The 18188-nt window shown below is 37.5% G+C and overlaps 1 protein-coding gene across 5 annotated transcripts; it reads right to left on the bottom strand.

The window, feature by feature from the left end:
* Positions 1-1686: 1686 nt before the first annotated feature.
* cep162 (centrosomal protein 162) lies at positions 1687-17868 on the bottom strand. 5 transcript variants are annotated; one of them, XM_043261182.1, is made up of 28 exons: positions 17730-17868; positions 17333-17398; positions 16940-17090; positions 15675-15767; positions 14621-14923; positions 14129-14281; positions 13863-14043; positions 13680-13750; positions 13516-13586; positions 12792-12822; positions 12584-12709; positions 12336-12497; positions 11288-11369; positions 10978-11209; positions 10532-10751; positions 9959-10107; positions 9685-9873; positions 8157-8294; positions 7610-7722; positions 7387-7492; positions 7174-7300; positions 6823-7091; positions 6061-6309; positions 4329-4975; positions 3278-3419; positions 2996-3094; positions 2767-2901; positions 1687-2127 (listed from the first exon to the last, which is right to left on the bottom strand). In XM_043261182.1, the coding sequence occupies exons 2-28, from the start codon at positions 17390-17392 to the stop codon at positions 1906-1908; spliced, it is 4521 nt and encodes a 1506-aa protein (XP_043117117.1). In that variant the 5' UTR covers positions 17393-17398; positions 17730-17868; the 3' UTR covers positions 1687-1905. The 5 variants fall into 5 exon arrangements, with proteins under 5 accessions (XP_043117117.1, XP_043117119.1, XP_043117118.1 ...); XM_043261184.1 differs by lacking the exon at positions 17730-17868 and adding an exon at positions 17507-17644; XM_043261183.1 differs by lacking the exon at positions 17730-17868 and adding an exon at positions 17480-17616.
* Positions 17869-18188: the final 320 nt, after the last annotated feature.

The following is an 18188-nucleotide window of genomic DNA, read 5'->3' as shown; positions in this document are numbered from 1 at the left end:
CTTAGTGACCACTTAGCAATGTCCTGGTAACCACTGAGAACGCTTTGGTCACACGTGATGAGATATATATTTACAGAGTGACATTATTTTATCTTCAAACTTGCAGAAAAATAATTAATTTACACGGGTAACAGCTAAGGACGGCTTTGAGCTAACATCAGATGTGACACCAGCTGAAGATTGAGAGGTTATCAGTAGTGCATTCAGTAAAGGTCCCATATTGTACACCTTTTTGGAGTTTTATTTTAGGTGTTGATGTCCTCAAGAACATATTTGCATTATAAGTAAACCAACAATATGGTTTTACAGCTCCTTTCTCAGGAAAGGGTTGGTTTTTGCATGTCTAATTACTATTCATGAGCCTCTCTTTTGAGTGACACACATAAGCAGGCCAAGCAAATGTAACAACGGCACAATGTCACAGCACCAGCTGGTACAAAGCATAGGTCTCTGCAGGCAATGGAAATGACCAAATCAGGGCCTTTTTACGGCATGGCTGACGTCCTAGCGAGGGTAGGTTTAGGGGTAGAGTTAGGTCAGGGGGGTCGTTTTGATTGCATGATTGAGAAACACCAAATGGTTTGAAAACACCCAGAAATTGAGAAATACCAGCTTTGCGGAAACATCAATCTCCAACAAATGAAAGACTGGATGGGGCCTATTCAAAACAACACCGATTTGGCTACATAATCAATGTAACAGAGCCTCAAATTAGAAATATGATCACATACCTGATGCCACTACTGCCAGACAAAAAAAAAAAAACATGATAAAACGAGCGGACTGGAGTTTGCATACTACTTATCAGAAAAGGTATAAGAAAGTACTTCTTTTGTTATGGGTGCGTCTAAAGTTTTATTGCATCTCACGACTATGTTGTTTATGAAATAATATCCGTGTGCATGTGTGTAAAACAACAATTCATGCGTAATTGTATATGCATTGTTGTGACTAGCTGGACTGGGGACTAGATATTTACCTCATGTTAACAACCCTGTCAGATCCTTGGAGTGAGCATACAGGTCAGCCAATCTGGTTTCTTCTAGTTAACCTTTTTTGACATGTTTCGATGTTTTTGCTTGGAATTGAGGTCTTTGCAGAGCAAAAGTGGAGATCTCAATTTCTGCGAATTCTCAATCAATTACATAGCCCCTAGCCCTTCACATCATGAAAAAGCCATGAAATTTTTGATTTGACAATATGGGATGTTCTTTTCTGTAATTATGCTCATTTCAAAGGCAGTGATTTTATCAAGTAAATTTGTCACTTAAAAATCTTTATACTCCACGCCTTATCCACAAATGTATCCTGCGGGCCCAATTAAATTATATTTTGTCAGGACCCTTGGAGTTTATAAACAGTGATGCATGCTGATCAGTGCTTATCAATCATCACACAACGCTGCAGCTCCATCTCCAGCCACTCATGCAGTTTATATTCTTTAGTAGTTTATTAGCATTCAGACCATGTCCTCTGAACCAAGCGCTGAGGCTAGTAATAAATCATGACGTCTGCAGTATTTGTTGCGCAAATACTTTTAGGCTGAGCTTTTGAGTTCAGCATTTTTTTAGAACTCTTCTGTGGGTGGATTATCAACAGCAATTTTACTGCCGTTTGTTCAGGCTTTCTGGGTTCTGCTCAAGCAGATGATGTAAAACCATCGGAGCAGCAAAACAGGACAAAATGTGTAAATAATAATTAACTTTAATACAAAGTAACATTTGGATTTATGCTACAAATTACTAAATTGTTTGTATTTGATGTTACACATCCTGCATGTTCCTCAACAATAAATAAAGCTTTTACAATATGTAATTATAAATACTCCCACACATTTAAATCAGTGATTAGTTCTGTCAGGAAGTCTGCTAGAAATTTGAATGTTCTGAGTGGTGCAAAGACATCTCAGGATTGGAGGGGGAGGTATGCGTGGGTGCTGGCGGAAGTGTGTTCGGGGGCGGGAATGACAACACCCTGTCTCTGGAGTTCACGGAGCACGTCCAGTATGGAGTCTAGCTCCAGTCTGAAGACCTCCAGCTCTTTAGCCTTGCCTTGAGCGAGTCTCTTCCAGCGCTCCACCTCACCCTGCTGCTCCTGCTCCACCACCCGCCGTGTGTCTGCAATCACCTAGAAACACAAGGCCACCTGACATTAGTGCACTCAATCATAGGGGAGAGGTTGTCAATCAAAAGACTGCTGTTGAGATCCATTAAAACAACTATATACTGTAGAGCAACAGAAAACTAGATGTGTGCTGACTGTTTACAGTCCATGTGTGTAGTACATATTAGTACACTCAAGTTGAGTGTTTACGGTCACTAAGAAATCACTTATGCTCATCAAAATTGCATTTGATATAAAATGTATTTCAACTAGTAGTTCACAAACAAAGTGGTCTATTGTTTTTTGTTTTTAATTCATTCTTATAGTTACAAATAGCATGAGAGGGGTTTATCGTCATTGTTTTTTTGTTTTATTTTTTTTCCCAAACATTTTTCTGTCACACCATAAGACACTTTGATATGCCAACTACCCATATATACACAATAAAAAAAAATTCAATATGTTGTAAAACAATTTTCACCATCATTACTCCGGTCTTTAGTGTCACATGACCCTTCTAATATTATATGCTTCGCTGCTCAAGACACATTTCTGTTTAATGGATCCTTGCTTAATAAATGCATTTCTTAACTTTAAAAAATCTTACTGAACCAAAAAACCTTTTGAACTGAACTGTATGTATAGTGTGTGTGGGAGGGTTACCTGCTGAAGCTGTTTCTCGCGCTGATTATAACGGAGCTCCATGGACTGAATCTTCTGCTCCAGGCTAGTGAAGTGTCTAAGTTCAGGACTATGAGATTCTTTGGCCAGTTTCAGCTCTTCCAGGAGTTTAGAGAGCTGTTGGCGCACACATACAGGAAATAATGAGGAGAAAATGAATAATCTTGTGATTAAAGAACAGAAACCTTGGTGTCAAAGTCTCACTCGCTACCTGATTCTGTAGGGTTTCCTCTCTGATCTTAGACACAGCCAGAGCATCTTTGACTCCCTGGAGCTCCTTCACTTGCCCCTGTAAATGCTGCACTATGATCTGAATGGAGAAATTTAGAATATAAAGCTTCATTACATGATGCCTTTATCCGAAGTGACTTGCAATTAGATATTTTTTTCTTAGCAAACAAACCTATGACCTTGGCGTTTCAAAAATTAGGCCAAGGCAACACAACAGGCCGATGCACATAGACATATAAACAGAACTGTTGGAGCGACTGACCGACTGTGTGTTCACTTGATTGGTGAGTTCAGCGACTTTGGAGGAGGAATGCTCAAGGGCATGGCAAGCCATGAGGCGTTCAGTTTCTTTTTGGTGATCAGCCTTGACTGAAGCAAACTGCTCAGCATTCTGCTCTTGAATCCTGAAAAAAAGAGAAATTATTATAACATATTTAATGCATGTCATTTATTGAGATTCAGATGACTAATTTTGAATAATAATAATAATAATAATAACTATTGAAAATTATATACATCCTTTACATCCTACACTACATTCTCTAAATTCTCCATAGTTTCAATATGTGACCCTGGACCACAAAACCAGTAATAAATGTAATTTTAAAAAAAAATTAAGATCTGAAAGATGACTAAAACTTTCCATTATATGTATGATTGTTAGAATATGACTAGGCAGATATACAACTATTTGAAAATCTGGAATTGGTGGGTGGGTAAAAAAAAAAAGTAGAAAATCTATTTAAAATTGTCCAAATAAAGTTCTTAGAAATGCATATTACTAATCAAAAATTAAGTTTTAATATTTTGACCCATACAATGTATTTGACAGCAAATGCAATGAGGCTATTGGTAAAACACAGATATGCTCAGATTCAACCAAAAAGACTATTTTTGTGGTTCAGGGTCACATATTATAGATTATTTGGATCATTTTATTTCATTTATTATATTTTATCATATTTTATTTCAATTAAGCACATTTATCTTACTGCAAAGAACAAATTTTATTTTAAAAGTACATTTGTACAAATAAAATCACTGAAATAATCTGTTTAGCATCATTTGTTGTACTGAATATGTATGCCGAATTAACTGTTGGGATGATAAGCTGGTTTTCATTACTTTGTTACAGTGGCCTTCATTTTCTTAATGACAAATATAATTCCTTTTTTTTGGCTTGTGGAGTTGACAAGCTCAAATTCCGTGAGGAGAATAGGCCCTGTGATCTATTGTTCATGTTTTGTTTTGCACATCAAGGGTTCTGTAAAAGGTTTATAAAAACATGACTGAAGCACTTTAAGAGACTTTACCTGAAGAGCTGACTCTGTGCATGTGCGACTGCAGCCTGTAAGGAAGCTTTCTCTTGTTCTCTCTGTATCTCTAGCTGTTCCAATCTCGTCCTCAAACTGTCATTCTCCAGTTGCACCTCTGAGATGTGTGAGCCTGAGAATGCGCCGGGATGGTAGTCTTTCTCGTCTTGGGTAGGGGGGAAAGTCTCAGCTGCAGGTTTTTTGGGCTCTTTGGCTGCACCCAAATGTCGCTTGGGCTCATTGGAAGCACGATCGAAGCCAGGACCCGACAGCATGGTTCTCCTCTCCCTCTGCAGGCGCTCTACAGTACGGCTCAGCTCCTTAATGGTGCTTATCTTGGAGCTCAGTTCCTGGGTCAGTCTCTCAATGCGTGTTGCTTGTGCCGCCTCCGCATGGAGCTGGTGGCGAGAGGGGCTGCGGGCAGGCTTGTCTGTTTGCGTCTGGGCCTGGCAGAGTTGTTCTTGCAGAGAGGCCACCTCTGCCTTGAGGGAACTCTCTTGCTGTTGATAGGCCTTCTTCACTTCCTCCAGCTCTGCTTTCAACCCCTGAGTTTGTGACTCAGAAAATTCTGATGAAATGACCCGATTGTTCTGGCTGTTCTCAGCCAAACGCTGCTCCAGATCTGAGATCTGCTGTTCATACTGTAGCTGAAGATGGAGAGAAGAACATATATCGAATGTAAGCATATTTAATTGAGCTGGCCAAATAAACATAACATATGGCTCATTGACCATCATATGAACATTCACTAAAATTAACAGTTTAAACTGATTTATAACAATGAACCAAACTTAATGACTCTGTTCTTTTAATGCACATTGTATTAGTCCATAAAGACTATAATATATTCAATAGTGTTTTATTTTAAAAACAGTTTTATTGCTTTATTGTTATTGTACATTACCTTACATTAAAAATTTTGGGGTCAATACAAAAAAAAAAAAAAAAAAAAAAAAAAAAAGAAGTATACTTTTCCAAACGAATGCCGTTCTTTTTGAAACTTTCTATTAATGAAAAAAATCCTTTAAAAAAAAAAAAAAAAAAAAAAAAAAAAAAAAAAGGATCAGTTTCTACAAATATTTGCATTTTGAAGGGTCACGTAACACTGAAAACTGGAGCAATAGCTGCTGAAAATTCATCTTTGCCACAAGTGAAATGTATTACCTTGAAGAAATAAATAAAAAAAATAATAATCTTGAAATAGAAAATAGTCTTTTAAACTTATAATATTTTACAATATCACTTGTATTTTGATTAATGCAGCCTTGGTAAAAATAAGACTCAAAAACATAAAATCTTAATGCCCCTGAACCTTTGAATAGTATTGTGTAAATCACTAAATATATATTAATTATTAAATTTATCAACAAGCCGTAAATGGCAGTTATTTCTTCTATATTTTAGTCAAGCAAGCACACATGAGAGAAATGATGCCATTCTGACAGCGTACTCAAAGCCCTGCGAAAAGGACTTTAAATAGAAACCCAATTTCCTTGGCAAACGTTTTTTTTTCTGGAAACAGATTGATCCAGCTGTGAGCTCTGCTTGGAAAAAAACGACAAATAGTTTGAGTTGCTTTCCCCATTACTAATTAAGAACAAAAATGCTGTCCGTGAGCTCAGAGTCACCAAGTTCTAATAGTTCAAAGTTCTTTTGATTTTATAGATTATACGGATTGATTGCTCAGTGCTTTTAAACTATACTCCTGTTGAACTAAATCTGAAATGAATACTTTGATTCTGTGATACTGTTGCTCCATTGTTCTGAGACTGCGCTTGGCTGCTTCATCACGGCCCTCTAGCTCCGCCTCCAGTCGATGGACACGTCTCTCCAACAGAGCTGCAGTCTGAGAGGAATGAGGGGCAGCTGGGGGACGAACATCTAATCCATTATCTTCTGTGCCGGTAGACGCAGCGGCCAAAATTAGGGCTGGCAGGGAGTTTGGATGCCTGCGTTTCAAGAGCTCTTCCATCTGTTTGAGCTAAGACAAGAAATGGAAACATGAGCGATAAACGGAAAAGAATGCAAGAACTTCTATTGATGCAGCTAATGTTAACAAATACACTCAGGAAAAGGAATAGAAATCCATTCATGACTATTTTTAGCATTTAATAATTGGACAGATACAGCAGACAGTGACAGGAAAATGTTAACCGTTTGGGAAATCTACATGAGCAACACAACTTAAAGAGAATAGAGAGAACGCATACAATAACCATTGAACCAATTAAATGTAAAAGTTATTCAATCAATCATCCAGGTGCACATCAGTCAAAAAAAAAAAAAAAAAAAAAAAAAAAAAAGAGGTTTAACATGAAGAGGAGGTGGTGAGCAGTGCTTGGAAACCTGACCATCGAGGCAGATGGTCTGTTACTCACAGACACGGTTGGATAATTCCACCTCTCAGCAAACAGAGCACAAAGAAGAACGTGCCCTGAATGAGCTGTACCTGCAGAATAAGACAACAAAAGTATGTGGACAGCCTGTGTCTGACCTGTCGTTCAAGGTCCTGGATTCTTTTAGCTTCACACGCTCTCTCTTTTGCCTTTCGTTGTTGCTCATTGGCCCTCTTGCTGACCTCCATTTTTAGCTTTTCCACCTGCTCAGTGAGCATTTGTGTCTCAGCGGTGGCAGCTCTGAGTCTGGCCGCATCTTTGTCTAGTAGTTCCTGGTTCTCGGCATACCACTGCAGTCTCTTCTTCAGCTCTGTGACTTCCTCTCTATGTTTTTCCTGGAGCATCTTAAGCTCGAAACCTTTATCACCTGCGAGACACATCCAGATGCTTGTTTACATCGAGATGACAAATACATTGCTGAAAATAGACTGCCACTGTAACGCTCTTACCTGAAGTACAGTCAGCCTGAAGCCTGGCAAGGTCCCGCTCTTTCCTCATCATCTCCAGGTCTACATGCAGGGCTTGCTTCTCCTGTTTTAGCCTGTGGATCTCATTTTGCAGTCGCTCCTCCTTCTTCTACACGCAAAGGCTTTTGTATTAGGAATGCACTTGAAGTGCCATCTAGGCAACTTATTAGGCTTTGGAAAAGTTGTTGATACTACCTGTGCGGCTTGCACCTGACTTGTCAACTCTGCAACGTTGAAGCTTTGGTCAGAAATGCTTCTCACTCCAACGGTTCTTTGAATGCTGTTCATGTTCAATCTGTCCCTGGGGAACAAATATGTATTGCTTTTATATGAGCTGCTGCAAAGAACAGCATGAATAGTAATAACCTGCCGTGATGTGTTTTAGATCACTCTACCGAGACACTTTTAGAGCACTGACCTGGTGAGGGCAAGCTCAGTGAGAAGTCTCTGGTTCTCCATGAACAAAGCCTCCTCGTTTTGTTTGCTTTGAGCTTGGAGCGCTTTCATTTGGAGATAAAGCTTCTCATTCTCCTTTATAGTTAAAATCATAAGAAATTTTTTTAGACATGTTTTGCTTAACCTATTTGTAGTATATGAATACTAATGTCCAAAATTCTAATATATTCAGTACATGTATTACACTGAATATAGTTCCAGATAGAAAATTTATTGGATTTGGTTTGTGGAAAGGCCATGAGTTCTTCTGTAATTGCAGAAAATGTGAGAAATAATTATAATCGTTATTCTAGTAATAGTGGTAATAGTGTCATTTTAAAAGAACTGTTTAATTACATGCCTCATTATGCTGGAAAATGATCTAAAAAATTAGTTTTGTGTTGTATCATTCATTGACATTCATAAGACCTATTGGTAAGAAAATATTTAGGGATAGGAAATATATATATATATATATATATTCTAATATATGTCTGAAAATTAGAAGAGACAGACAGAGAGTGTCTTACTTGATGGTAACCCTGAATCAGAGTCTCCTGCTCCTTCATCTCTTTCTCTATCAGCTTGAGTTTCTCTTCAGTCACAGGGTCTGAAGCTTCACCAAAACTCCACTTTCGTTTGTTACTGGACTCCTCTGCACGGTGTAACTATGGAGTTAGCATTTAACAGGGAAATGAAAGACGATTGTTTGCTCAGATTTTAGGGACAGTTTTAGGTGAATTAACTTTCACTTCCTACATTGCTGTTAATTTTGAGTGAGCCTTTCAACAGAGTGGGCAGAGATGTGCGCTCTTCCTCTCAATCAACCTTAAATAGCTTTAGTAAGTCCAATTGATTAAGGTGCTTCACCATGTAAATGAACTGGTTACAAAAAAAACAACAACAAAGAATTTGAATCATTATATATTTTGTGCTAAAAATCAGTTTGAATCACAATATTACCATTTTAGGTAACCGCCAAAAAAATAATTGATATTAAATGATTGAATTAGATTTTTTTATGTCAGTAAAAAGGTAAGGATTTCAATTTAAAACAAAGGAAGAAATCTGGAGAAACAATATCATCACCTCCTTTGGTAACCTGGCAAAAGAACATTTAGAACTATGTCAACGCAAAAGTGAACAGAGCATATTGGGCTCTTGGATTATATACAGAAAATCTTCCAAGACAGCCAATTTGTGAAGTATGAAGCATTCACATAATACACTAGTGCATCAGAAAGGTCACTTCTGTAGCTTAAACCATAAAGCAATAAGATTTTATGCCATGAATAAATAATTTTTTCTTATACATGTTGTTGATTTTGTATACATGTTATACTTCACCAAAAGGCATGCCTCCATGCCTCGTTTTTGGTTCATTTTATTTGGAATACAATGTTGATTTTTGTTAAGGGTCATTATTTTCTAGCGGAACAAAAAGCACTACCAAATACTGAGCACAGCGTGGCTTTTATTTAACAATGTTTTTTTTCTGTTTGATAGTCCTTTGAGGTTATTCAAACAAATGCCTAGAATAAACCTTACCTAATGCATCTGGACTAAAAGCACAACTCATCACCGGTAAGAGTACTGAACAGTTTCTTACAGCACATACAAGTAAAAATCTCCATGGGCTGAGCAGCTACAGAAATATGTCTGCTATAGACGTTATGATTGCTTTACCAAAGCATTCGCGTGCACTTATTGTGTGAAACATACAATTTCCCCCACATTCACATTAAAGAAGACAGCTGAAGGTTTTCGATTGATTTTCTAGATACAAAGATACACGCTCATATGTGCTTTAAGGCTGGATAAATTGGCTAGGCCATGAAAATATATGTACTTGAGTGGTTTTTAAGTCCTCTGACAGCACCAATTATAAAGTGGTAAACCAGATAGATCCCTGAGGTTTGTACAAAGCCTGAAAACACAAAACTCACCGTTGATGGCACATGGCCATGGCACAATAATCCCCCCAAAAGAACAAAAGCTTCTTTGTTTGAATATTTTCTGAATATATTATGGAAGTTTTACTGCTATACGGGGGCTTACCTTGCTCTGTAACACATAGGTCTCCTGTCTGAGGGATGCAAGCTCTTGCTTGTGCTGCACCTGTAACTGTTCTTCCCTCAGATGGAGCTCTCTCTCTCTTTTTGCGAGCTGGAGACGCAAGCGCTCTAGTGATGAGCGCTCCTGCTGAAAGGTTGAACCACCATCCATCTTCTCTTGTATTACCTGATGCTGACAGACAAACAGAACAGGACAGGAAGTTAATGGAACTTGGGGGATTTGATCCAATGATCAGATTCAGTCCGAGTTAACTCACGCCTGTCACTGCTTCGGGTGTGATCCCGTCTGCTCGAGGAGGGATGTTATCCTCTAGACTGCTGGCTTCAACCTGATGCTGTAGGAATGTAGCAAAGGACTGCACGGATGCAACCAGTTCACTGCTTAGTCTTAAACTTGTGTCTAAACCTGTAAGAGATTCAAAAAAGTCAAGATGACTATTTGAATTTAGATAATTTTCTCCTAAATTCTTATTACTGCAACATATAACAAAGTGATAAAATGATTTCTTATTTTCTTTTTTTTAGTAAACATCAATATTTGTGATTAACTGTAACTGAACTGATGCATCTAAATTGAATGTAATTAAAAGCTGCTAACAGCTTTAGTAAATACTATATATATAAATGTTTGCATTACATTTTTACAAGTGTATTTATTTATTTTTTAAATGTCAGCAAATGTCATGAAAAGGTATAATTTGATGAAAGTAATGAACATGTATAAAATAAAAGATAATAAAAAATGTTCTTTTAGAATTTTTTTATTTTTTTATCATTTATTCAGTATTTTGAATCTTTTTATTTGATTATGACAGTTTTAAGCTATGTACCTTTGACTGTTTGTGTTTGGCTGAGGTTTTGAGTCTTTTTAGGGGGCTGGTTCAGAGTTTTCCTCTGTGTTAGAGGAGATGGAGGTTTAGCAGCTTGGCTGGTTCTGCTGGGAGCAGGTGCTCTGGGTAATGGCCTGCTATCGGGTTTTTTGGCTCTCGCCGATGGAACAGGAGTTTTTCTAGAGAAGGCTGATGTAAACACATTGTTTCTGGCAGGAACCTGAGAGAGAAGTTAATAAATCCAGCATAATCTTCATAAATGTGATTATCTCATACAATGCGATTAAAGAAGCCAAGTAGTTACCCACTAAAATTATATCAAATTTACTTTGACGAGTCCGTGCTTCTATCGTTCTATTTTCATTTACCAAAATCCACAGAAATTACATGATCTAATTTACAATGGAAATTCATCAAGCAAAAGACTCATAATAGGAGTCTCTTACCTGGCGCTTCTTGGGTTTGACAGGAGGAGGTTCTATGGAGGAGCTGTCCTGTTCCTGCATCAGCCGTTTGATCTCGTCAGCGATGCTCTTCTGAGTGTATTGAAGGGAGCCTGGATGCCCCTCCAAAGCTGCATTACCCCCTCCACATCCTTCATTAGCTGAACTGAAAGGGCTTCCGTCTGAAGACATCTTTAAAGGACTATGATTCTCGCTGCCTCGAGGCACAGCCTCACTGCAAGACAAAAACTTCTAAAGCTGCTGAAATGAGAACACATGACTAATAGTGAGTTAAGGTAACTACTGAACTCACATTATGGGCTGCAGAGAGAAGCCACGGGTGAATCCAGTGTCTGGTCCAATCGGACGCATCAATTCCTCAGCAGTGGGTAAATCTGTGGTACATAAATGTGACAAATTTGTGAAAACCATGCCATTTATTTTAGGATTATTTAATGAATTCAAAGTTCAAAAGAACAGCGTGTATTTGATATGGTTTATCATTTTGTAAATGTTTGTATCAATTTAAGCTGCAGTCCATAACGTTTGGTGCTCTGGCAATTAATGAACAGAACTGCATGTGCCTCATGGAAGAACATTGCAGCTGGATCTGTTTCTCTCTGTTTATGTCTATGGCAAATCACGCAGGTATTGTGCTACCCCGCAGTGGTACCTACCTAGACTAGTCTAAACTTTATATTCTTTTATATCAGAATATAAAAATTGTGTTGTGATTCAGGAATCAGGACAATTCAAAAACACGGTTTGAAAAATGAATTCATGGTGCACGCACTCACTTATAATATAAATTTTGAACACAGAAAAAAAAGCAGCTTTAAATGCATCCTTTCTAAATAAAAGTATAATAGCTCTTGAATTTTTACATTTTGTTCAAGAAACAGCGCTTGTAAATGGGCTGATCTTAATAATACAATAATTTATTGTTCTTTCATTTTAAAAAAGAACAAAACTTCTGTTCTTGCTTTGGCAAGCCTTACATGGATTTGCTGCCAAAACAAAGGCACTGAAAAACATGTGAGAAAAATTTTGCAAGAAATGCCAGAGGCAGTAGTTTAGTCCGCCTCCCCCTCTATTTATATTCGATCAGGGTGACAGACCTCCAACAGAAGACTTTAAGATTCCAAGAAAAATAGTCATTGTGACATCCTCAACAAAATGGAGTTGTTTAGAGTCAGCTAGCGGGATTCATGCTGCAAACAAAGCCAACGTTAAAAACCTCACGTACTTAGGTTTCAAGCATAACTGGAAGCATTTGCAGTGGAAAAGCTGCAAATCAAAAGGTTTAAAGCACAGACATGCCCACGGTGACTGGCAACAATTAGCTAGGTGCTGAGTCTGACCTGACTCCACGGTGGAGGCAGGCTGAAGTGTAGAGAGAGAGAGGGGAGTCCTGCTGCCCTCGGCTGGTTTGTCCTCACACTCCCCTGCTGAGCTGCTGATCTGCCTGTATGCCTCCTGCAGTGCCTCCATCTCACTCCCTCCACTCTGACCATACGACTGAACTTAGATATGGAGGAGAGAATGTGTTAAATCACTTGTTGCAAGTTTCAACAATTCAAGCTTGAAGCAAAGAAACAGGTTCTCAAACCTGCAGGTTCCAATGCTGGTGTCTCTGTTTGTTTGACGTCTGGCCATTTTTCTTTCCTGGGTGGCAAACTGGGAACTGAAGGAGGTAACGCTCCATCCGTGGAATTGAGAGAGTCATGCAGTGACACTAGGACATAAGGACATAATTCACCTCCTGATATGATGACCATTCACAAATTTACACACGGAAATTGTAAATTGCCGTTTACCTTTGGCCAGCATTCCTTGTCTTTCAGGTTTCTGAGCAGGAAATGGTTACAATTAGTGTGTATGAAATCGGATTGTGTTTAATGTTATATATGCACCGTCATATATTGAAAATGTAGCACAAGGTGTGAAAAAACCCCCCCAAAAAATTGCATTTGCCATTTTGACGACAGACCTATGGACATTAAATGCAATTAGCATGTACTATAATCTTTTTTGAGACTATCTGTCTGTCCCTAATATCGTACATATAAATACATAAATGTCATCCTTAATTCTATAAAAGCCTCCAGCATCTACCATGAGAAGTTGACTGACATAATGTAGAATAAAACAGCCTTTTGTATGACAAAACTATGACTACAGTAATTTACTTTTGTCATTTTAAGAATTTGTTAAATTTAATGTTAATTTAGTATTAGTTAGTTTAGTCATTTAGTGTATTAATGCAATATTAATTAAGATGGATTACTTTTGGTGTTTATTTGCAAGAACAAATGAAAAAAAATAAAAACATTAATTAAAAAAATGTATATTACAAAAAAACCCAAAAAAACACTACTAATATTTGCCAAATCTTTTGATTCTGCATATTTTTCCAGCATTTTTGTAAAATATTGTTTACTATTAACAGTTGAATTTCTAGATAACTCACTACTGAATTCATCAGTTTTTAAGGCAGAGCTCATTTTATAGTCTTAAAGTGCATTAAAAATGTATATTCACCTTCTCCTGAGGCCCCTCATCACTTTTCTCACTGGCCTCTTCCTCAAAATCTTCGCTATATGCAGGCGATGCTGACAGAGAAGCAATATACAAGCGTTTTATTGCTTCGGAAAGCAATAACAACAAAACACATCCCTTTCAAATTTCCTCTGCTCTGCTCTTACCAAGAGAGTCTTTATTATTTCTCTGTCCTTCTTCATTTTGTGAATCCATTTCTTCTCTTCTAAAAGGAACACTTTAATACAAAATTTAAAGAAGGGACATATGCAAATACTCTTTCACAGAAAGCATCCTTGGAATTCATTATGCTTTAAGTCACATTAAGCTTTTTTCATTTCTTAGTGCACCTTTGTGGGCTGGTGGGGGTGGATGGATCCTGTTCTTGGTTCACTGTGGAATAGTCAATGGACGAAGAGGACTCTTTCTTCAGGTTGGATAAAAACCTGGTATTTTCATCCTCATCCAATGTATCCAGCCCCAGAGCACCTGTACTTGATATATGCTCCATACCAGAAACCATCACGGTATCTGTGAAGAAGGTCAAACAATTGACAATTACAGGTCAAACAAAGAAAGCGAAGATCAATATTATGAAATAATAATAAAGACCGACCTTCAGGCTCAAGACTGTCTCTGCTAAAGATGACTCGGTCTCTATTCCCTTCATTCTCCAAGAATAGCTCATTCGACTGTTCTTCATCCACCTCCTTAATAGACGGAGTCTTCCTCAAAGATTTCAGGAAGGACCTTCCTGTTGATGACATCCCTACAAGTCAAGAAAACACAAGTATTACAGAGGCCATTTTTCCAAACCCTTCTTTAGAAAGCACATTATTATTCAGAGCAGCACATATTCAATTAACTAGACATCAGAGAAATTGCTAACTGGCACAACATGTTCTTGAAACAGGCACTATTCCAAGTATTTTTTTTTTTTTTGTGCTGCAAACACAGCTGCAATCACATATAACCAAAACAACAGCTCTGGTCTTTTGTGCTCAAGTACTACATAGAATTATGTATCAAGGTAAAGCTACGAACAAATAAAAAGCAATAATGGTAAGCAAACAGGACATTAAAAATCTAAATAATAATTTACTGATACCACCATCTCTCTCGACTGAATCACTAGCATTGCTTTCCACAGACAACTCATCAGAACCAGACTGAATGGGACTCTTGTGTCCTGATGAACTGGAAGGGTTATCAGGCGCAGGGCTCGGTGCACAACAAGAGTCTTCCTCTGAGACCCTCTGCTCTTCTAAAGAATAATTATGGTCAGGTGATAGCATCTTCTCATTTACTGCATTATGTTCAGGACTGCTGTTGTGGGACGCCCTCTGATTGGACAGCTGGCTCACCCTATCAAGTGCTTTGCTACGAGGTTTAGGGGTGGGTTTAATAGGAACTATGGTTTATAAGGGGAATGAACAAAGGAAGAAAAACAACATGAAATTAAAAACAGGTAGATGCCAATATAGAGTGTAAAATGACACTTGAAGCAACAACCAGCTTGTCTAAATGAGTTGTGTTTAATATAAAATAAAAACTAAATACAGGACACACACTGACATCTATTAAAGATAGTAGCAAGTAATACTATGGTAAAAGAGTGAAGTGTGTAGTTTTCAATGTGACAGGTTTAAGGTGCTGTATGTAAGTTGTTTACTCTACGAAAGCATAAAAAAGCCATAATATGCTCGCACATATTTAAGAAACATGCTTACATATTTATCTGAAAAACAATGCTACAGTCACCATTTTTTCGCCTTTGAAAATGTGTGTGCCGTGTCGGAAATGTCCATCTCTGTTTTGGTCTGTGTAATCCGGCCACTGGCAATTTACTTGATTGTATTTCAGCCCCCGAGTTGCCAGTTAGAGGAACACAGCATATTTTGTTAACAGTCATAGAAGCTGCCAAATGAAAGAGGTAATTTCCTGTCGGTGTCGACAATCTGTGTGTGCATCTGAGAAGGAGGAGGCCAGGTGAAAAAAATAAAAAAAAAAAATTCTCCAACATTGAGAATTTGGACTGCAATATCTAGTTCCTACATAAAGCACCTTTAAGAAAAACTATATTTTTTTGCAATTATGTTGTGTGGCTCAAAATTACACACTTCACCTTTAAGGTACAACATCGACTAATGAACAAGGTGTACCCAGAGGAGGGCTTTCTTTGTGTCTGGACTCCACCTGAGGGTCCACAGCTTGTGACGTTTTAATTTTAGTAAAACGGCGTTTAGTGGCTTTTTCTGCAAAAATGATGGAAAAAGAGAAAATCAGAAAGAAAAAAGAGAGACTGCACAGGCACGACGTTTGTGTTAAATACAAAGAAAGAAAAAATTACTACAGCTTGATGGATAAAATGTGAACTTGGAAAAATGACAATAAGTGGTCCCTCTGGGGCAGACCTTTTCATTTATTGAACCGCTAACAGTAATAGCAGCAAATGATACATCGCTGTGAGCAGCACTTCAGAGGTTCAAGGTACAGTGAACAAAACCTTAATTCTTGGAAAAATTACTATTTATCAGACACAAAACTTGTTTAGTGCTGAGACAACACACTGCTTGAACAGAAAAAAAAATGTTTTTATAAATGTACAATAAAAATTTCTATGAAGCTCTTTTCTTTTAAAGAAGCAAATATAAATCACAGATTATTGCATTACTGTTCAAAATTTCAGAGTTGGTGGTATTTCTCATGTTTTTAAATCTCCTAAGAAAAAACAATATTACAATACTATTTCCTAACAATATTATTTAAATATATTTCATTTATCAAATCTTTACATTTGCATATATAAATATATTTAAATTTTATAATAATAATAATAATAATAATAATAACAAAAAACTAATTGTTATGCTGTGGAATAAATCAGGTCTAATCATATCAAAAAAAAACACAGGCATCAGTTCATAACTAGAATTTTAAATAATATGTAAGCCAACAACATAAAACAACAGTCGGCTATTCTATTCGGAGCATTCTAGTCAGAAAAATAATTTGCTGAACAAATGGCTAAAAATTAATCAATTGAGCTGCATGCAAGTCATTTAGAAACAAATGGAGCGCAATTCATTGTTTGCGTTTTAGGGATTCTTGATGGCACATCTGCATCTTGATTTTGCATTTTTTATATCGTATACTGCTTTGTGCTTGCTGCCCTCAAGTGGACAAGTGTCTAAACTACCATATTTGTTCCCAACATTATCATTAGGCAGATACACCTTCCTATTCTAATGTGCACCCAATACCTTTATGACAAGAAGAGCACGTGTCCCTGGAAATCGGAGTTAAAAGTGTCTTGCTCGAATGAGATCTCAGAAACTCAAGGTCTGGACTATAAATCTTTGGGTTTCAATGTCAAGCCAAAGATTATGTTTAAGCTCTGGCTGGATATTCTGACTCCAGCGCTCACCTTGTCCCTCTTCACTGTCCTCATCATCCTGCCACCACGGCACAGACACCGAAGTCTTCTTCACCGGCCTGACGGGCGCTTGTCCCAAGCCGTCGAGAACACTGGGGCGGCTGGTGCTGGTGCCCAAATCAACAGAGTCATCAGAGACAGACTGGTGGGGAGCAGAAATATACAACAGAATAACATTAACTTGAAACTGTGCTCAGCAATAACGCAATGCATGTTCAATTAATAAACTGTTTACAGAAAACGAATTTGTAAAACACAAGTTTTATACCACAAGAAGCATAAACTTTCCAAAGGTTTTACCTCAATGTTAAATATTATAAAAGTATATATTCAAACGTAGGTGACATTAAACAGAAAATCGTCAAAGGTTAACAAATATTGTACCTCTTTCAAGAACTGCTCGAACTGCTGATCCAGCTCCTCTTTAGTGAGTCTATGAGCCATAATTCACTGAAACATTGCGAGACAAACGCTTTAGAATTAGTGCTGAGTTGTAAACACAGGCGTTATTGTAAAAAAATAAATACATACAAACAAATAAACAAAGTTAAATCACACCGATACACAATCTAAGCGAGAAATCGTCTGGAAGAGAGAGACAGGTAAGTCTGCTCGCGCTGCATTGTAAACAAACACACTGTTATTGAAGAAAGCGAAGATGATTCACTTATTCACTTATATGTTGCGTGTGATTCTGGGTTTCGTTATTAGCTCGCTAGCATGTTTGTTATGGCAACGTTCAGCCTGTTAGTGAAAGGGAACCAGGAAGTAAACGACTCACCCGCGCAGGACTTGGAAATGAATATGCAGTAAATAATTTAACATTCACATTGTTTTTGGATTGACGCTGTTTATCATAAAAAGTTTCCCGCTACAATAACCGGGGGATTACTGAGAGCTTATTGGCCATGTTACGTCACATGCGCCCGAAGATTTGATTGAGCGGTTCAGTTCCGTGTGTCTGGGTTGCCATGTTGGGAAAAGACAGGTATTTCCCTCTCACGCTGCTGTTTAAGAAATATTCATGGTATTTGTTTGTCATTTACCTTGATAGTTATCATAATTCAACATGCTTTTAATAAATGTAAACGTTTTAGTAAACTAAATGCAAATAAAATATAAAAACAATAATATTATTAAAACATTACATATAATTTATCATTTGTACATATGTATATATAAATATATTTTAATAATAACAAAAACAAATTGGTATGTTGCATAATTGCACAAAGTATAA

This window comes from Puntigrus tetrazona, chromosome 16 (genome assembly GCF_018831695.1).
Source record: "Puntigrus tetrazona isolate hp1 chromosome 16, ASM1883169v1, whole genome shotgun sequence".
Taxonomy (NCBI): domain Eukaryota; kingdom Metazoa; phylum Chordata; class Actinopteri; order Cypriniformes; family Cyprinidae; genus Puntigrus; species Puntigrus tetrazona.
The sequence above is the reverse complement of the archived record's forward strand: the minus strand, read 5'-3'. Positions and strand labels throughout refer to the sequence as shown.